At 32.3% G+C, this 15,912-nt stretch overlaps 4 protein-coding genes across 6 annotated transcripts; 2 read left to right on the top strand and 2 right to left on the bottom strand.

Annotated features, from left to right (window-relative positions):
- Positions 1-1,664: 1,664 nt before the first annotated feature.
- On the bottom strand, positions 1,665-3,792 carry LOC106364624 (3-oxoacyl-[acyl-carrier-protein] synthase II, chloroplastic-like). The gene is made up of 3 exons (XM_013804160.3): positions 2,234-3,792; positions 1,937-2,143; positions 1,665-1,863 (listed from the first exon to the last, which is right to left on the bottom strand). The coding sequence occupies exons 1-3, from the start codon at positions 2,345-2,347 to the stop codon at positions 1,708-1,710; spliced, it is 477 nt and encodes a 158-aa protein (XP_013659614.1). The 5' UTR covers positions 2,348-3,792; the 3' UTR covers positions 1,665-1,707.
- Positions 3,793-3,946: 154 nt separating this feature from the next.
- LOC106367218 (surfeit locus protein 2-like) lies at positions 3,947-5,654 on the top strand. Its single transcript, XM_013806947.3, has 5 exons — positions 3,947-4,240; positions 4,436-4,533; positions 4,611-4,937; positions 5,035-5,131; positions 5,349-5,654. The coding sequence occupies exons 1-5, from the start codon at positions 3,987-3,989 to the stop codon at positions 5,446-5,448; spliced, it is 876 nt and encodes a 291-aa protein (XP_013662401.2). The 5' UTR covers positions 3,947-3,986; the 3' UTR covers positions 5,449-5,654.
- Positions 5,655-7,417: 1,763 nt separating this feature from the next.
- Positions 7,418-10,681, top strand: LOC106367219 (E3 ubiquitin-protein ligase RGLG2). Of its 2 annotated transcripts, none has more exons than XM_013806948.3 (11): positions 7,418-7,694; positions 7,955-8,291; positions 8,372-8,456; positions 8,535-8,789; positions 8,871-8,968; positions 9,458-9,537; positions 9,620-9,725; positions 9,795-9,922; positions 9,985-10,177; positions 10,261-10,317; positions 10,406-10,681. In XM_013806948.3, the coding sequence occupies exons 2-11, from the start codon at positions 8,019-8,021 to the stop codon at positions 10,484-10,486; spliced, it is 1,356 nt and encodes a 451-aa protein (XP_013662402.1). In that variant the 5' UTR covers positions 7,418-7,694; positions 7,955-8,018; the 3' UTR covers positions 10,487-10,681. The 2 variants fall into 2 exon arrangements, with proteins under 2 accessions (XP_013662402.1, XP_013662403.1); XM_013806949.3 differs by having other exon boundaries at positions 7,536-7,864.
- Positions 10,682-11,059: 378 nt separating this feature from the next.
- On the bottom strand, positions 11,060-14,546 carry LOC106364625 (cytochrome P450 724B1-like). Of its 2 annotated transcripts, none has more exons than XM_048748343.1 (9): positions 14,155-14,546; positions 13,513-13,837; positions 13,276-13,428; positions 12,615-12,857; positions 12,450-12,536; positions 12,200-12,278; positions 11,997-12,106; positions 11,774-11,895; positions 11,060-11,395 (listed from the first exon to the last, which is right to left on the bottom strand). In XM_048748343.1, exons 1-9 carry the CDS (start codon positions 14,367-14,369, stop codon positions 11,305-11,307), a joined length of 1,425 nt encoding a protein of 474 aa, XP_048604300.1. In that variant the 5' UTR covers positions 14,370-14,546; the 3' UTR covers positions 11,060-11,304. The 2 variants fall into 2 exon arrangements, with proteins under 2 accessions (XP_048604300.1, XP_013659616.2); XM_013804162.3 differs by having other exon boundaries at positions 11,997-12,103; positions 14,155-14,542.
- Between the last annotated feature and the right edge of the window lie 1,366 nt (positions 14,547-15,912).

Below are 15,912 nucleotides of genomic sequence, written 5' to 3'. Positions count from 1 at the left end.
TTTTTTTTAATATTGTTTGGTAATTAAAAATTTATGTACATAAATTTTTGACATCCTTAGTTAATTTTGATTTATGAATTTTATTTTTTCACTATTATTATTAAAATATTATTTATATTTTAAAAAATAATATATACTGCAACTTATACATCAAAAATGTTACCAATCAATAATATTGATAAAATAGTAACTCATATTTTTACTGCGAACTCACTACATAAATCTACAGTTTATACCATATAGTTTTTACTGCAAACTACATCAAATAGTACATTTTATTGTAACTCAACTCTAATACTACATGTCACCAGTCGAAGCCTACATGTATATTATGACTGAAAATACATGTTTCTGATGATATTTAGGAATAAGTAATTATCTGATGATAATTACTTAGTATCATATACTACTTGGTATATATATATAATTGTTAGAATTTGATCTTCGTCTTCCTATCCTATAGCAAGTCAATATTACTTACATGTTCCCGGCTGGTAATGTAGAATCTTTTTTTAAATATACATTATAAATAAAATAAAGCCTATTTTGTATATAATATTGGATGAATAGCAATTTGATTTCTAATTATGTTAGGAGTATACTTTTATTTATATGATTACTTGCAATGTCAAACAAAATAAATACTACTGAGTCTTCGTCTCCTCAATTCTAGCTAGTCAATATGACATGTGCTAGGTGACCAAGTAGTAGTATCTTGATCCATCTACGAAGACGGATGACCCTAGTTCTTTTCCTTTTTTCAAACTCAAATTAATTTAAAAAAAATCTTTTACCAAATGATTAAAATTATCAAATTATTAATTTATTGCAAGTTTAAATAAACAGGTAAACTAAACTTGACAAAAATGAATAATTGTTTTCTAACTATATCGGCTTACTATACCTATTTCCCGTTATCTTTCAGTATTCTAACATGTGTATTCAACCAATTTTCTTATAACTACTACCCTCGATATGTTTCGTTGATTCAAAAATTTACCAAGCGTGTGGCTACCAATTATTTAATCAGTACATAAGCTCAAGTTGAAACACTTGGAACGGGTCATACGGTAACCCAAAGCTCTAGAATTGGCTTCGTGAGTATCACGAAATGATATATGTTCTTGTCCACCATACAATACGACTAATATGTTACCGCGTACTATACAATGCAATAACCTACTAATTCAATTGTTTTTTTTCTTTCAGACATTATATGATTGTTTAAAATTTCAAATAACTTGAATCACCAGTGCGGGGTTGGCCTAGTGATTTCATAAGAGTTTTGAATTGTACTCTCTACTCTCTATATTCAACTTCCGTTGGAAGAGGATTTAAACTCGAATCTACATAAGTTCAACTATTTGGAAATCTCTACATTGGAAATTATATGACTATATAATATATGCATTAGGTTTTGATGGTATCTTTTCGAAATTTGACTATTAATTCTACGTGTCATTATTTTTTTCTATTTGTTTCAACTTTCAATCCCAAAACGTGTCAACCCAAATAAATGAAGAGCGTGATATAAATGTCGAGGAACAAGCAAGAGAAGTAAGAGCATGATTATCCATTGTCCTTAGTTTTAAGTCCTTAGAGTTTTTTATTGTTATTTTTAGATTAGGACATTGTTAAGGACTTTTTGTAAAAATGGTGATTACTGGTGGGACTTTTAGTTGTCTCTTAGTAAATTAATTGTTGAGTTCATGACACAAACTTGTATGACAAGTAATAAAAAGATCCTAAGACAAATTTATAGAAAGCATAGCAGAACCCATGTTTGTTGTGGCGAAAGGTACACAGAAAGGATTCATCTTCTTGTAAGAGATCTTCAGCGCTTACAATAGCATCATTGAAGACCTGTATCACTACCAGATTGTTAGAGATGCAACGATTAGCAAATAATTCCCCAATCTTTGGCTTCAGAGTGTACCTTCATGCCACCCATTGCAGAGCCAATCAAAACTCCACATTTGGCTTTGTTAAACTCAGCCATTACTTCATCAGAAGTTACACCACCATCAGCCAAAGCTTTCTTACCAGCAGTGAGAAGATAGAGCATGAACTTGTCCATCCGTTTGGAAAGCTTTGGAGCAACCCATCCTTCAGTTGAGAATGATTTGATCTCTCCAGCAATTCTCTTATCAAAGGTAAAAAGGAAAGATATTTAAGTACATGGAGACACCCAAAGCTTCCAAGAAAGCCTGATATAATAATATTTGCTTATTACCGTAGGGAACTCGGAACAATCAAAATTCTCAATCTGGCTACCCAAGTCCTCCCACTGCTTCTTTAGCGCGTGTGGCCTTCGTACTGGTGATGATACAATCCCATCAAGAACCATTGCTTCACCAACCTGAAATACAAGTTTGAATTCAAATTAAAAGTGTGAAACTTTAAGTTCATAAAACATTAACACAGCTCTCTACCATTGCCAAATCTCAAAAAAAAATAAAAATCATTTTCATTGAAGCCACTATGTAAGGGAGATATAAAGATGATGTAATGATACGAGTTTAACCAATCTAAGTCCATCCATCTAACACGAAAAATTTGAATACTAAACTATATATATGATTGAATCTGAAGAAAGCTCAAAACAGAGCAAAACATGGGAAGAGATATACAAACCGATTCGAGATCTGGAGATGAAGAAGATCTCCGTAGACAATAAGAAATCAATCACATTCCAAAAATTAGCAATCTTCATCTCTCATACCTGACACAGAGAAATCAATCAAGCAGCTGCGGAAGGAATCATCCCAGCTTTCCTCGCATACGCAATGATACCACCAGCATCAACCACAGGCCCGACATCACCAATCGCCTTAAGCCTATACTCCTTCCCCGTCATATGATTAATCAAAACATTCTCCCCTTCCCTTAAGATCCTTGCGTACGACTGCGCCACCACCGCCTTTCGTAACCCTAATCTAACATCTCAGCACGAGAATTGTGCTTCTCCTCTTCGGTTAGCTTCACCGAAACTCCAAACCTCTCAGCATGTCGAATCTTCTTCTGAACATCATCCACCGGAGAAGATACATCATCCCCTGCCGCCGACGATCCAACAGCCTTGGTGTCAGGTTCTTCTTTCTTCTCACCACAAACAACAGAGAGAGCCGGAGTCATCGACCTTTCGCGAGAGAAGGAGAAAAGTTGATCCGTCGAGAGAGAGAAAGAAACGTGAATGTTTGATGCCACGTGTTCCTAAGGACACGACCAAAAAAGTTCTTAACCGGGGACTTTCATCTTTCGTCCCAAGCATTATTAGGCCTTTTTCATTTAATTTAAATCCCAAAAAGGCTAAGATATCGGTCCAGGGACACCGATATTCATGCTCTAATAATTAATATATAACAGGAAACGTTTCAACAAATACAAAAAATATATGCCGTGATTATGGAATTATCCAAAACATAGTTAGGGCTGAAAATATTATATAAAAAACCGTGGATCCAACAACTCTGGACCTAGACTCGAATAGAATGTTAGTTGACCCACAAGTTATAGATTAGATATCCAACCATCATCATCATAGTTAATCAATAATCATACGTATCTACATTTTCATACCTGCCGACCACAGTTTACAAAACACGCGTTCACGTAGAGTAGAACCTGGTCCATCACCTTTTTTCACTCGATCACACCCACCAGTTTTGTAGTAACATGTTTTGTCCTCTAGTTTTTTTTTTCTCAAATCTTTCGTCCTTCGTACTTGTTATTATTACTTACTCCTATCGAGTTAAAGCCAATCGGTTGAGAAATCATCCCAAACTAAACTGTAAATATATTTTTTTGGTTCCGAACATGTTTTGAATCATAAAAACTTGTAAATGATATGTAATAAGGCCCATATATATATACCTATAGGCCCATATAAACAAAACGACACGCAGCTGTTCTTAGAAACAGTAAAACGGCAAGTCGTTTGTCTCATTCAAACTACTTCGCAGTGGAACACAAATCGCGACACATCAATGGCGGCTACAGAGGAAGACATGACGCCGACGACGGCGACGGCGACGAAGGAAGGCGCTAACCTATTGGGGAAGCCAAAGTACAAGAAGCTGGAGAACGGGAGATTCAGGTGCGTGCAAACGGGCCACGAGCTTCTCGAGAAAGACAAGAAGGTCTATTCAGAGAGCAAACGGTGCCGTTTAGGGCTTATCGACCACGCCTTATCCCACAGCAAGCCTCCTCTTAACCTGTTCGAGCAAGACCCCACCTCTCGGTAATCTCTATTTGCTTTACTCATAACAACAGTTAGATATTTTTCAATTCTGATTGAATTAGGGTTTAGGGTTTAGGGTTTAGATTTGGGAACTGTGCTCTTACTCAAGTAACGGTCTTGTTTTTATGCGAATGTAATGCACAAGAGAGATTATTATTACAAGATTTTGAGTTGTTGGCCTGTTTTGTTTTGTAGTTCAAAGCTGCTGTGTAAGCTGACGGGTGATACGGTGAATAAGACGGAGGAGCATATTTGGAAGCATCTCAATGGACGGCGCTTCCTCAACAAACTAGGTTTGTGATTTTGAAGCTTGATGATGAGCAAGGTAGTCATGTTGTTAACGTTTGTGTTTTTGTTGTTTGTGTGATAGAGGAGAAGGAACGAGAGAAAGAGTGTGGATCTGTTCCTGAGGAAGGTGGTGAAGCTGTGGCGAAAGAGGATGGTGTAAAGGAAGGAAAGAAGAAGAATAAAAAGAAGAAGAAGAAGGATAAGAAGAAGAAGAAAAAGAAGGAGTTAGATGAAAAGGAGGAGAGGAGTGGAGAGGATGTTACTGATGGAGTTGAGAATGAAAATGGTGAAGAAGGTGAGGAGAAAGAGCTTGACTTTTGGATGCCACCGGATGGAGAGAGGTGGGACTTTGATGATGGAGGTGACCGGTGGGGATCAGATTCTGAAGAGGAAGAAGAGGAACCAATAGGTTTGTTTACTTGTGTGTATTGTATCCCATTACTTCTGCTTTTGGTATTATGGATTCATGTTTAAGTCTCAATTGTTTTTATTAAAATGCGAAATAGGTGAAATTGATGAAGATGGCGAGGCTAGTTTGGATGACTGCATAATAGGTGAAGTTGATGAAGATGGCAAAAATAGTTTGGATGAGACTCCTGAAAGGTACCATGAATTTTTCACCCCTTTTATAATTTTTTTGCTAACTGATGACCGTGGGAGTATCTAAGTTTTGTTTGACTCGGAAAGTAATTTACCTTTTAGTTTAGATTTGATATATACTGATAGATAACAGATGAGCTGTGTTGAAATAAAGTCGGTGTAGGCAGAGTTAATTCAGTGATTTGAGGAGTTTAGTGACAACATTTGTGTTCTTTAACAGTAAAAAGAGGAAACCTGAAGAGCTCAGTTCCAGTAGCCTTCCTTCCTCGAAGAAGAAGAAGAATAAGAAGAACAAGAAGGTCAAAACAACAGCGTCATAAGTTATATCCGATCTCTCTCTTTCTCTCTTTTGTTCTTCCCTCGTTTGTGTGCATTGGCACTTTGTACTCTGTTTTTTTCAATTTATGGGATCAGTTTTGATATTATTTACTGGTGATAGAAAACGGGTTAATGGTTCTTTTGAGTCGATGATCCGAATCATATAACATTTACATATTTAATAAAACTGTCAAAAACATTAAATTTAGAGATGGTTGTTGAATCATAATTTACATAGGTTCAGCCAGTATAACTTATGGTTTTGGTTAGGTTTAAGTAATTAATTTTATACTCTAGTTATTTGGATCCATAGTGCAGTCCACGTATTATCTTGTCTGCTCCTGGAAAAGAACGGTCACGGGTACATTTAGTTACACAAATAGAAGTTAAGTCCACTGAACTTTCACGTGTGGTGTCTGATCTCTAAAGAAAACCAAAAGGATGTTATACCGAGATTAAGACAACCTCAATGATAATTCTAAACATTTAAAAAAAAAAAAAAAAAAATCTAAACATTTCATAATCTGAAGACTAAATTAAAAAAAAGGAAAAGGAAAGGAGAATAATTATTCTCTCGCTCTAAAAACATCATCTAATATATTAAAACAGAAGTCATGACTTCTTTTATGTGTGATTTTTTAGTTTGGACAATTCCTAAAAAATATCATACTTTACATAAGTTCATTATTATAAATTTTAATATCTTTATCTTTTTATTTGAAATACAAATGAATATATTTAAAATGTTCTAACAAAATCTTTTTAAAATCTTCTTAGAATCTTTTTAAATTTACTTTCGAAAATTAGTTAGTTTTAATATAAATTATCATAAAATATAATTAGAAATTAAAAATGAATATAGTTTTGGCTTATAAACGAAAATTTAAATAAAATGAAATTAATTAATTTCAAAAATACATTTACTAATAATTTTTAAAGATTTTGTTAGAAATAAATATTTATTTTTATTTTAATTTTTTCAAATTTGTTTTCTAATAAAATAAAAATCATGATTTTGATGAGTGATATTTTTATTTGGACCATCATTTAAATTTTCTATTAAATGTATATCACTAATGCTAATATATATAATATTTTTAACTACTTTAATCATAATATCTTTTATATCTTTTAATTTTAAAAAAAATAAAATAAAATTCTAACAAATCTCTTGAAAAAGATTATAATAAGATCTTAATTGTCATAAATTGAATATAAATATTTTCAACTAATTTTGTAATTAGTAATGAAATGTTACTAAAAGAACAAAATTCTATCCTATTTTATCAATTTTATAATAATATCTATCATTTTAAAATAAAAACGTTATATTGAACAAAATATGATAAAATTATTTTAAATAGATAAGTTAACATATTTTATTTTCATAAATATAAAATATTTATGCTAAAAATATAATATGTTGGTAGAACGGGTTAATATTAGTAAACTATATAATACATGTATAAAAATTTAACTTATATTAAACTTTTTAATATACAGTAATTTATTATATAAAATTAATAAACATTAAAAATTACTAAAAAAATCTAGCGATTTGAATTACGGATCATGATTATAATAAATTAAATACAAAATTGTTTTCATATATGTTGTTTCATGCATTAAAAAATTTAGTTTAGTAATCAAACGCAAATTCAATAGGACAAATATATAATAAGCAACATATATATGTGATGATTTTAATTTACAGCATGCAAACTATAAAATTATTATATTTGGCATAATTATACAAATATTTAAATATGTGAGTAACATTAAAAATATATAATAATTATGTAAAATAAATAAATAAATATATATATATATATATATATATATAAATGTGAAAATATATACCCGCACGGTTGTGCGGGTGAAAATCTAGTTTTTACTTATGTTTAAGTATTGCTTAATTTATAAACTAAAGAATTGATATAGTCAGACTCTTTGGACTTTGCAAATCCACAATAAAATATTAGGGCCAATTGTTTTTGGAAGAGTGAATAATAATTTTAGTAAAGTGAATCATAGAAAATATCCGCCATAAGCGTGCTTCGCAATTTATTTAAAAGAAAAGTGATTTATCATTGTCGTAATGATTTGATAGAAGAAACAAAACAACAGAGATAGAGAGATAGAGAGAGCAGAAAGTGAAACTGCTTTCGATCAAAAAATGGGAAACTCTGCTGGATTTGGATCGAAGGCAGCTCCTTCACTCTGATTCATCTCTTCGTCAAGTCCCAAGGTGACTCTTTTTCGTCTCTATCACACTTCTCGATACAAAAACGGGTCACTGGTGTTATGCTTTTTCCGCCAAGTGTCGGCAGATTCAGTCTTGGTTCAATTCGGACAGTGAAACTAATTGTAAAGTTCGTAGCTTTGTCTGAAAAAAACTACTCTTTCACTAATCCTCAGGTTATAGTATTCCACAAAGTTTCTGACTTTTTTTTCTGGGATTCATCAATATACTCTAAATGCCAAATCTTTTATCTTTTTCTTTTGTAGGTTACTAAATTGACCTTGAGAAGGTTTGAACTGAATCCAAAAGGTTTTACCTTTTTCGAGTTTGATGGGGACAGGGAACTCTAAGGAGAAATGGAGACAGCGGTCTTCATCATCGTGTAGGTCATCTTCATCACCATGGGCTTCTCATCAATCCTATCCTCAGTATCCTCCTCCACCTTCTTATGCTCCACCTCCTGAGTTTGCACAACCTCCTTCACCTTCGTATACTACTCAGCCTTACTCTCAGCCGCCGCCTTCTCAAAGTTATGGCAATGATAAGAAGAGGTTGGAGCGCAAGTACTCCAAAATCTCTGATGATTACTCCTCTTTGGACCAGGTGACAATTTTAATCTCTAGTTTGCTTCTTGATGATTACAAAGAAAAAAAAGCCTCACATTATTGTTCTATTTCCTTTAGGTGACGAAGGCTCTTGCTCATGCGGGTCTAGAATCTTCAAACCTCATTGTCGGTATTGATTTCACTAAGAGCAACGAGTGGACAGGTCGGTGAGATTGCAACAACATTCTGTCTTTTAGTTGTAATGTATAAAATGATTTTAACACTTTATTGTTGATAACAGGAGCCAGGTCCTTCAATAGGAAAAGCCTACACTTCATAGGCAACACTCCCAACCCTTATGAGCAAGCCATTGCTATCATAGGAAGAACCTTAGCAGCCTTCGACGAGGACAACTTGATTCCGTGCTATGGATTTGGAGATGCTTCAACGCATGATCAAGACGTGTTTAGTTTCAATCCAGAGGAAAGGTTCTGTAATGGGTTTGAGGAAGTGCTTGGTCGGTATAAAGAGATTGTGCCTCAGCTTAAGCTTGCAGGTTTTGTTTCTTTTTTCTTTCTTTGGGGATTTCAAATGTTAACAAAGATGTTAATTTGAAAAATGTTGGAACATGTTACAGGTCCCACCTCGTTTGCTCCGATCATTGATATGGCCATGACTATTGTTGAGCAGAGTGGTGGCCAGTATCATGTCCTAGTGATTATAGCAGATGGGCAGGTATGAACACTACTGTTATGATCCTCTGTTTCTTGATGTTTAAGAAATCGCTAGCCTATAACTAGGCGCTTTATAGAGGATTTTAGTAACTATGCTAGGCTGATTATAGAGTCTAGGTGTAAACAAATTATTGATTTATTATATATATATTTTAAATTTATTTTAAGATATTTTAGTTTTTGAGTTTAATAATAAAATGATTGTGATAAGTTATCAGAATTAGATATACAAAAAAAAATTAGACAAATTTGTGTCTAGCTGTTTTTTGAACATTAAAAATCGGTCTAGACGAGGCTTAGGTCTATTCAGCAAAGCAAATCGAATCTAAACGAAATAATTTTCAGAACGACTGATTAAAAAATCGATTTAGGCACCCACCTAATCAATAATCTCATGTAAAATGCCTAACTAGTGTCTAGCTATTTTTTGAACATTGTTTTTTTTTGTGTCAATGACAAGAAGCCTTTATTTATTGACTGGTTACTTCAGGTTACAAGAAGCGTTGACACTGAAAATGGACAGTTAAGTCCGCAAGAACTGAAGACTGTTGATGCTATCGTGCAAGCAAGGTTGTAATATTGTCTGAATCTTTCCACTTTGTTTGAAGTTATCTCTCTTTGTATCTGATTTGATTTTTGTTGTATAAGGCAGTAAGCTTCCTCTATCAATTGTCTTGGTCGGCGTAGGGGATGGACCATGGGACATGATGAGGGAGTTTGATGATAATATTCCCGCCAGAGCTTTTGATAACTTCCAAGTAAGTTTATCTTTAAAAGCTAAAAGACGTCAAAGATGGATGTCATTTTATGTGATGTTCTGTTTCTAGTTCGTCAACTTCACAGAGATCATGGCAAAGAAGAAAGCTCAGTCATTAAAGGAAACAGAGTTCGCTCTGTCTGCTCTCATGGAGATTCCTCAACAGTACAAGGCCACCTTAGAGCTTAGCCTTTTAGGGTAAATCCCTAAACATAATAGTTGTCAACTTTCTCTTCTTTGTTAACTTTTCTTTCTTGCAGGAGAAGAAATGGGAAGATCGCGGAACGGTTCCCACTTCCACCTCCAATGCAAGGTGGAGCATCGTCCTACAACAAGCCAAATGCTAATCGTGTTCCAAGTTTCAAACCGAGTGTACCTTCTTATCCAAGTGAAAGCTATACTGTAAGGTCTAGTCCTGCGCCACCCGCTACAACCTCAGCTTCTGATAACCAGGTACTTTAAAAAAAAAATTCTATTTATTAAAATTATATTATAACTAAGGTTCGAAAGTTCATGTTATTGGTTCTATGTAACAGATATGTCCGATTTGTTTGAGCAATCCTAAAGACATGGCATTTGGTTGTGGACATCAGGTAAATCCTACAAATATAATGTTAATCTTCTTCTTTACTAAATCGATTGAAACATTAAAGTAACTTCGTTTTAATGTTTTGATACAAGACTTGTTGCGAGTGTGGACCTGATCTTCAAGTGTGTCCAATTTGCCGTGCACCGATCCAGACAAGGATTAAACTCTACTAACGAGTAGAGATCAGATCGACAACCCTTCTCTACTTGTTCATCTTCTTACAATATATTTTGGGAATTTAGTTTGATATAACTTACTGAGGTTTCTCCGAGAATGATCGGATCTTTCATGTAAAAAGAATATATGTGTTAACTGTATTCGTTTATTCACTCTGCTTTGAGTAAAAAAATGCTGTTATCAGTGTGTGATCCTAAGTCCATGCAAGTTAATCCTTCTTCTCTTAACAATAAGTGTGTTTTCGACAAATCTTTTCAAGTTCATAATGGTAACTTACCCTCTACATTATCTCTTCCTAGAGTTATCATGTAACGACCTTTAAAAGAAAACACATCAAATATAAATCGGTTCAGTGTTAGGAGACAATATTGTAGACTTGGGATCCTCTTATCTTTCTAACTACATCTGGTTATGTGTTTGATTTGTAACTTTTTCAGCAAAAATGTAAAATAGAGATACGTAACGTAAGTAATTCAATCATTCATCAATGGATAGTAAACGACAAACAAGGAGTTGAGAACTTCACTCACTAACTTAATCTAGTGGAGCATTACCATTAATTTTAAAAATTGTTCAAACCGACATTACCAACATAAAAATAGAGTCAGCTCCAACATTATTCAAACAATATACATGAGAGAAAGAGCAAGATTGAAAAGAACAGCTAACTAATATATCAATATCATACACGATTTTGCTACGGAAGCAACTTAAAATACGACATAATTAAAACGCTAGATTTTTAGTTTCTGAAGGTTAATTTAAATTTCAATATCAGATGGATTCATTTTTAACGCAGCTAATCTTCATGGATTTAAGTTGTTGGGTCGATCTCCAAAAGCATGCCTCTCTTGAACTCTACGTAAGGATGCGCTATTGGCATTTCATCTGACTTGATTTTCCACCTACCAATGTACAAAAAGTTTCGACATGAGCTAATGGTAATTTTGGAAACTTGAATGGTATAAAACAAATCTAACTATGAATTAAACATACTATGATAGATGATTATGTCGGATAAAGAGTCTAAATCATTAGAGCATGATTAAAGGGGGTTCTTAGAGTGAAGTTCTTAATGGAATATAAGAAACCGTCTCTTAAATTTAAATAAAACAATTAAGAACCGACTCTTAAGTTTTTTAGTTAAGAGCCGGTTCTTAGATTTTTTTAGTTAAAAGTTAAGAGACATTTCTTATATTCCGCTAAGAACCTCATCTTTAGAATCATCTATTAATCATACTCTTAGTTAACTAGAGAGAGAGAGTGATTAGAGGGAGACAAACCTATAAGAGAGGACAAGATGATGAAGGAAGAAAGCTATCTGGAGTTTTCCAAGTTCACCACCAGGACATACCCGTACTCCTCCTCCAAACGCCGTCGTTTTCTTATTCATCTTCCCCTTGTCCTATTTATATAGTTTTCAAGAAACAACATTAATTTCTTCTTTCAGTTTACTTTTATTTCTGCTTACCATTTGAATGCATCTGTTATAAATATTGTACTTACAGTCCATCTCATGGGATTAAATTCATAAGGATTTTCATGGAGAGATGGATCAAGATGTACTGCTGTGAAAATAGGAAACACCTTCCATCCCTTTGGAATCACATATTCTGCTAATCAAAAGCATATTGCAAATTTAATTTAATATTTGCTTTTAATTAACTAGTAATTTTTTAAAAAAAATAAGATGATTAAAGTTAATTAACCTTTGAATTTAATATCATGGGTAGTTTTTCGATGTACCGTCTTGACGATATTTCCACATCGCAGTGCTTCAGACATCACCTGTAAATTCGATCGAATTATATAAAAAGTACTTGTAAAAAGAACACATTTAAAAACTAAAGATCAATATATATCCTATGATTTTAAATTAGTATATAAATATTTTAACTTGTTTACCAAAACATTTTTGATAAAAGAAAAAAAAACGAAAATGAATTATGGGATCGGTACACGTTGGGTGAATTCCATCTTCTGATAATCTTCCCAGTTCAAGAGTTCTTCATCTCCTTTCTTGGCTCTAATTGATTCATGTTCTTCCTGCATATATTCACATGCATGGATAAGCTAAGCATTGCAAATATCTATAGATAAGGAGAAAAGATATAAGAACTAAACCTTGAGTTTTTGAAGATCATTTGGTGATTTTGCGAGAAAATAGACAACCAAGGAAAGAAGAGTGGCACTCGTTTCAAAGCCTCCAAGCAAAATGTCCAATACAATACTAACTTTCTCTTCATAATTTAGATCCTCATTTGACATGATCACATCTAGAAAATCTTCTTCTCTTAATCCTTTTTTCATCTCTTGTTCTCTTTGTTTTATCATGTCCATAACCCTCGTGGACAATCTCTTCCTAGCCTACCAAACATTGAAAATAATTGATAACTATATATTTGTTCCAAAAAAAAATTGATAACTATATATTATATTATATTAAATTATATATGCTATGCAACTGCATATATAATGTGTCTTTTTTTTGTGACACCAATATAAATGTGTCTATAAGTAAAACGTACGAAAATGCCTGACGCATATATAGCTTTTAACCCCCACAAAATGGACATAGCTGAAGTGTAAAACCCTAAAAAGTGGATTTACATATTTTAATTCTTACAAAATAGCTCAGATTTTATATTTTAAACGCAAAAGGAAAACGTACGACAGTTTGAACAAAAAAAAAATCAAAACCTTAATCCGTGAAATTAAAATTTCAATGAGGAGGTTAACTTTTTTGTTATCTTGGAGGATTTAATGTAATAGGATTGGATCTAACCTTAATTGCGTTTGTATAGGCCGTTCCTGGAAGCGGTACTGGTAACGATACAAACCCTTTCATATAAGTTAAAAAATCTTGTAATACATAACGTCTTGCTGGATCTTCTGGTTTGATGCTCAATAGTTGGTTTACCATAACACTCATAGTAAACTGAATAATTCAACCACAAGAAAGATACCAGAATCAAAAAAGATATACTAAATGAAGGTTAATGACTCTATAATAATTGATTACCATTTTAACTTCTTTATGGAATTCGATTTCTCGGCAATTTTTCCATGACTCTAGCATCGATATAGAGAGGTTCTCTGCGCAGAGAAGAAACTCGGGTTTCGACTTTGTGAGATTGATGAAGCTAATGATAACATTTTTTAGTTTCCTGTGAATTTCTCCGGTAGCTAGTAAGAGGGAATATTCGCCGAGAATGTCATGCATCGCTTTTGGATAATCCGATGTAAATAACTTCCCTTCGTTTTGAAGTATGAACATGTTGAGTTCTTGGTCACATGACACTATTGCTTTTCCACCGCATAGATTTGACATGAAAACTTTTCCATACCTGAAAAAAAAAACAATTTTTAATGATCTCCAATTTAGATAAGGTATTATCTTGTATTATTACAATTACAGATTTACAATATCCAACTTTTTTCTATTGGATTTCTTTTTATCAACAATAACCAAAATTTGGTCAGAAAACAAGAATGTCATATATGCATAAATTCAGAGAGATTTCTCTTGCACATAGAGTTTCGTTTGTATTACTATGGAGATTATTCTCCAATCAAAATGAAATTGCTTCTAGTTTTCTGTGATATTTTTCGGGGCAATTTATATAAACAAGATGATCAGTTAAAGAAAATAAGTCATTGTTACCGTGAAACACGTTGTTGCAAGAATGTGCCAATGGAGTCTGATCTATGAGGTTTGAAGAAAGAAATGGTTTCTCCAATAAACGGCCATCCCATGCTACCACTTAGCGATGAGTTATTATCTTTTGTTTCATTTTGCTTAGATACTGAAACATAATGAATCAAAATTATAGAGAGGAAGACAAATCCTAACGATAAAATGATCGATAAGAACAACATTGTCTTTCTTATTAGACTGATCCTATTTTAATGAGTGTGTCTCTTATAATTCTATATCTTGGTCTATATACCTCTATATATACACATACACAAGCAAATACTAGAAAGAATCCATAGTGTAAATTTCCCTATTCTTTAGACAACATAATCAATTTTATTGATATTTGTCAAAAAAAAGCATTGTATTCAATGAAACAATGATTACTGGTATGTAACATATGTTAGAAAGAATTTTGACATGTGTCAGTAGGGTGATATTTTGTTTTTTTTTTACCAAAAAAAAAGAAGTACATTGTATCCAAAGGAAACGATGCTTATTCTTGTAAGGGTTGTTAAAATTTGACATGTGTCATTACTGTATAACTTTCAGATTTTCCACACTACACATTTGGAATCAAATCAATGAATAAAGACAATGTCTGTTGTTGTTAAATATTTATGTGTCATTACCAAATAGTATTGACTTTTAAAAATATGTACTAGATTTTGATTATAATATTATGTATTTTTATATAAAATAATCTAACATATTTTATATATTTGTTATGTATTTTTATAATTTGTATATATATTTTTATGTATTTGTTATGTATTTAAGTATGTTTTTTGATTACATATTTTTATAATTTGTTAGTATAATCTTGTTCAAATAATTTATCTAATGAAAAAGGAAAAAAAATATAACTACATGTATTTTGAATTAATAATTCTCATCTTTAAAGATATGGAAATATAGAAAACTAACTAAAATAATAATTTGATCCATTTTTACGGGTAATAATGTAATAGATCCGGTTTATTAAAGCTGTAAACCAGAAATAAATTTGGTGTCATACAATTAAAACAATTTCCTATGGTCAAATTTCAATATAAGAAAACATATGAATATATATGTTTTTACCGATGACATCTTGATCCATTATATGGATATGGTCAATTTTAATATACCGAGTTCTAATTGAGAGGAGGTGGCGTAGGAAGAGGGAAAAAATGGTCTTCGTTACAGCGAACCATTACAAACAAGTAAGTCGTCCCAAAAGTTTTCCAGATCTGAAAAACCTGCATATTAAATCCAGATCTGAAAAACCTGCATATTCAAAAACGTTCAAATGGCTTAAAAACATAAAAAATGAGTGGGATAATTTTATGGATATTTGATTAATCTTTCAGAGTTTTTCATGAACATGTTGTATTTTAAAATAATTTTCATAAAAACTATTATTTTTGAAAAAATTTCACATATTAGAGAAATACTGTATATTTGAGTTTATAATTTATAAATTAGGATAACAAGAATATTTACAAATAATTTATAAGAAAATTATTTAAAAATACTATATACAGATTATTTGGGTTTGTGATTTAGAAATTGAAAACTTTAGGATAGATGAGTATTGTTTATAAATGATTTGGGTTTGTGATTTAGAAATTAGGATAGCAAGAATATTTTAGTATAGATGAGTATTGTTTCAGAATTTTTCATCAGTATATAGTATTTTAAAATAATTTTCTTAAAAACTGCTATTTTTGGAAAGTTTTCAAT

This window comes from Brassica napus, chromosome A2 (genome assembly GCF_020379485.1).
Source record: "Brassica napus cultivar Da-Ae chromosome A2, Da-Ae, whole genome shotgun sequence".
NCBI lineage: Eukaryota > Viridiplantae > Streptophyta > Magnoliopsida > Brassicales > Brassicaceae > Brassica > Brassica napus.
This window is presented reverse-complemented; position numbering and strand designations above follow the sequence as displayed.

Coding starts and splice junctions, on each gene's coding strand:
- LOC106364624 (XM_013804160.3), bottom strand. CDS start 2,347: ATGGTTCTTGATGGGATTGTATCATCACCAGTACGAAGGCCACACGCG. Junction 2,144..2,233: donor ATTGTTCCGAGTTCCCTACG/GTAATAAGCAAA, acceptor ACCTTTGATAAG/AGAATTGCTGGAGAGATCAA. Junction 1,864..1,936: donor CTGCAATGGGTGGCATGAAG/GTACACTCTGAA, acceptor GTAGTGATACAG/GTCTTCAATGATGCTATTGT.
- LOC106367219 (XM_013806948.3), top strand. CDS start 8,019: ATGGGGACAGGGAACTCTAAGGAGAAATGGAGACAGCGGTCTTCATCA. Junction 9,726..9,794: donor GAGCTTTTGATAACTTCCAA/GTAAGTTTATCT, acceptor TTCTGTTTCTAG/TTCGTCAACTTCACAGAGAT. Junction 10,318..10,405: donor CATTTGGTTGTGGACATCAG/GTAAATCCTACA, acceptor TTTTGATACAAG/ACTTGTTGCGAGTGTGGACC.
- LOC106367218 (XM_013806947.3), top strand. CDS start 3,987: ATGGCGGCTACAGAGGAAGACATGACGCCGACGACGGCGACGGCGACG. Junction 4,241..4,435: donor GAGCAAGACCCCACCTCTCG/GTAATCTCTATT, acceptor TTTGTTTTGTAG/TTCAAAGCTGCTGTGTAAGC. Junction 4,938..5,034: donor GGAAGAAGAGGAACCAATAG/GTTTGTTTACTT, acceptor AATGCGAAATAG/GTGAAATTGATGAAGATGGC.
- LOC106364625 (XM_048748343.1), bottom strand. CDS start 14,369: ATGTTGTTCTTATCGATCATTTTATCGTTAGGATTTGTCTTCCTCTCT. Junction 12,858..13,275: donor CCTATACAAACGCAATTAAG/GTTAGATCCAAT, acceptor AATGTTTGGTAG/GCTAGGAAGAGATTGTCCAC. Junction 12,537..12,614: donor ATGATCTTCAAAAACTCAAG/GTTTAGTTCTTA, acceptor GAATATATGCAG/GAAGAACATGAATCAATTAG.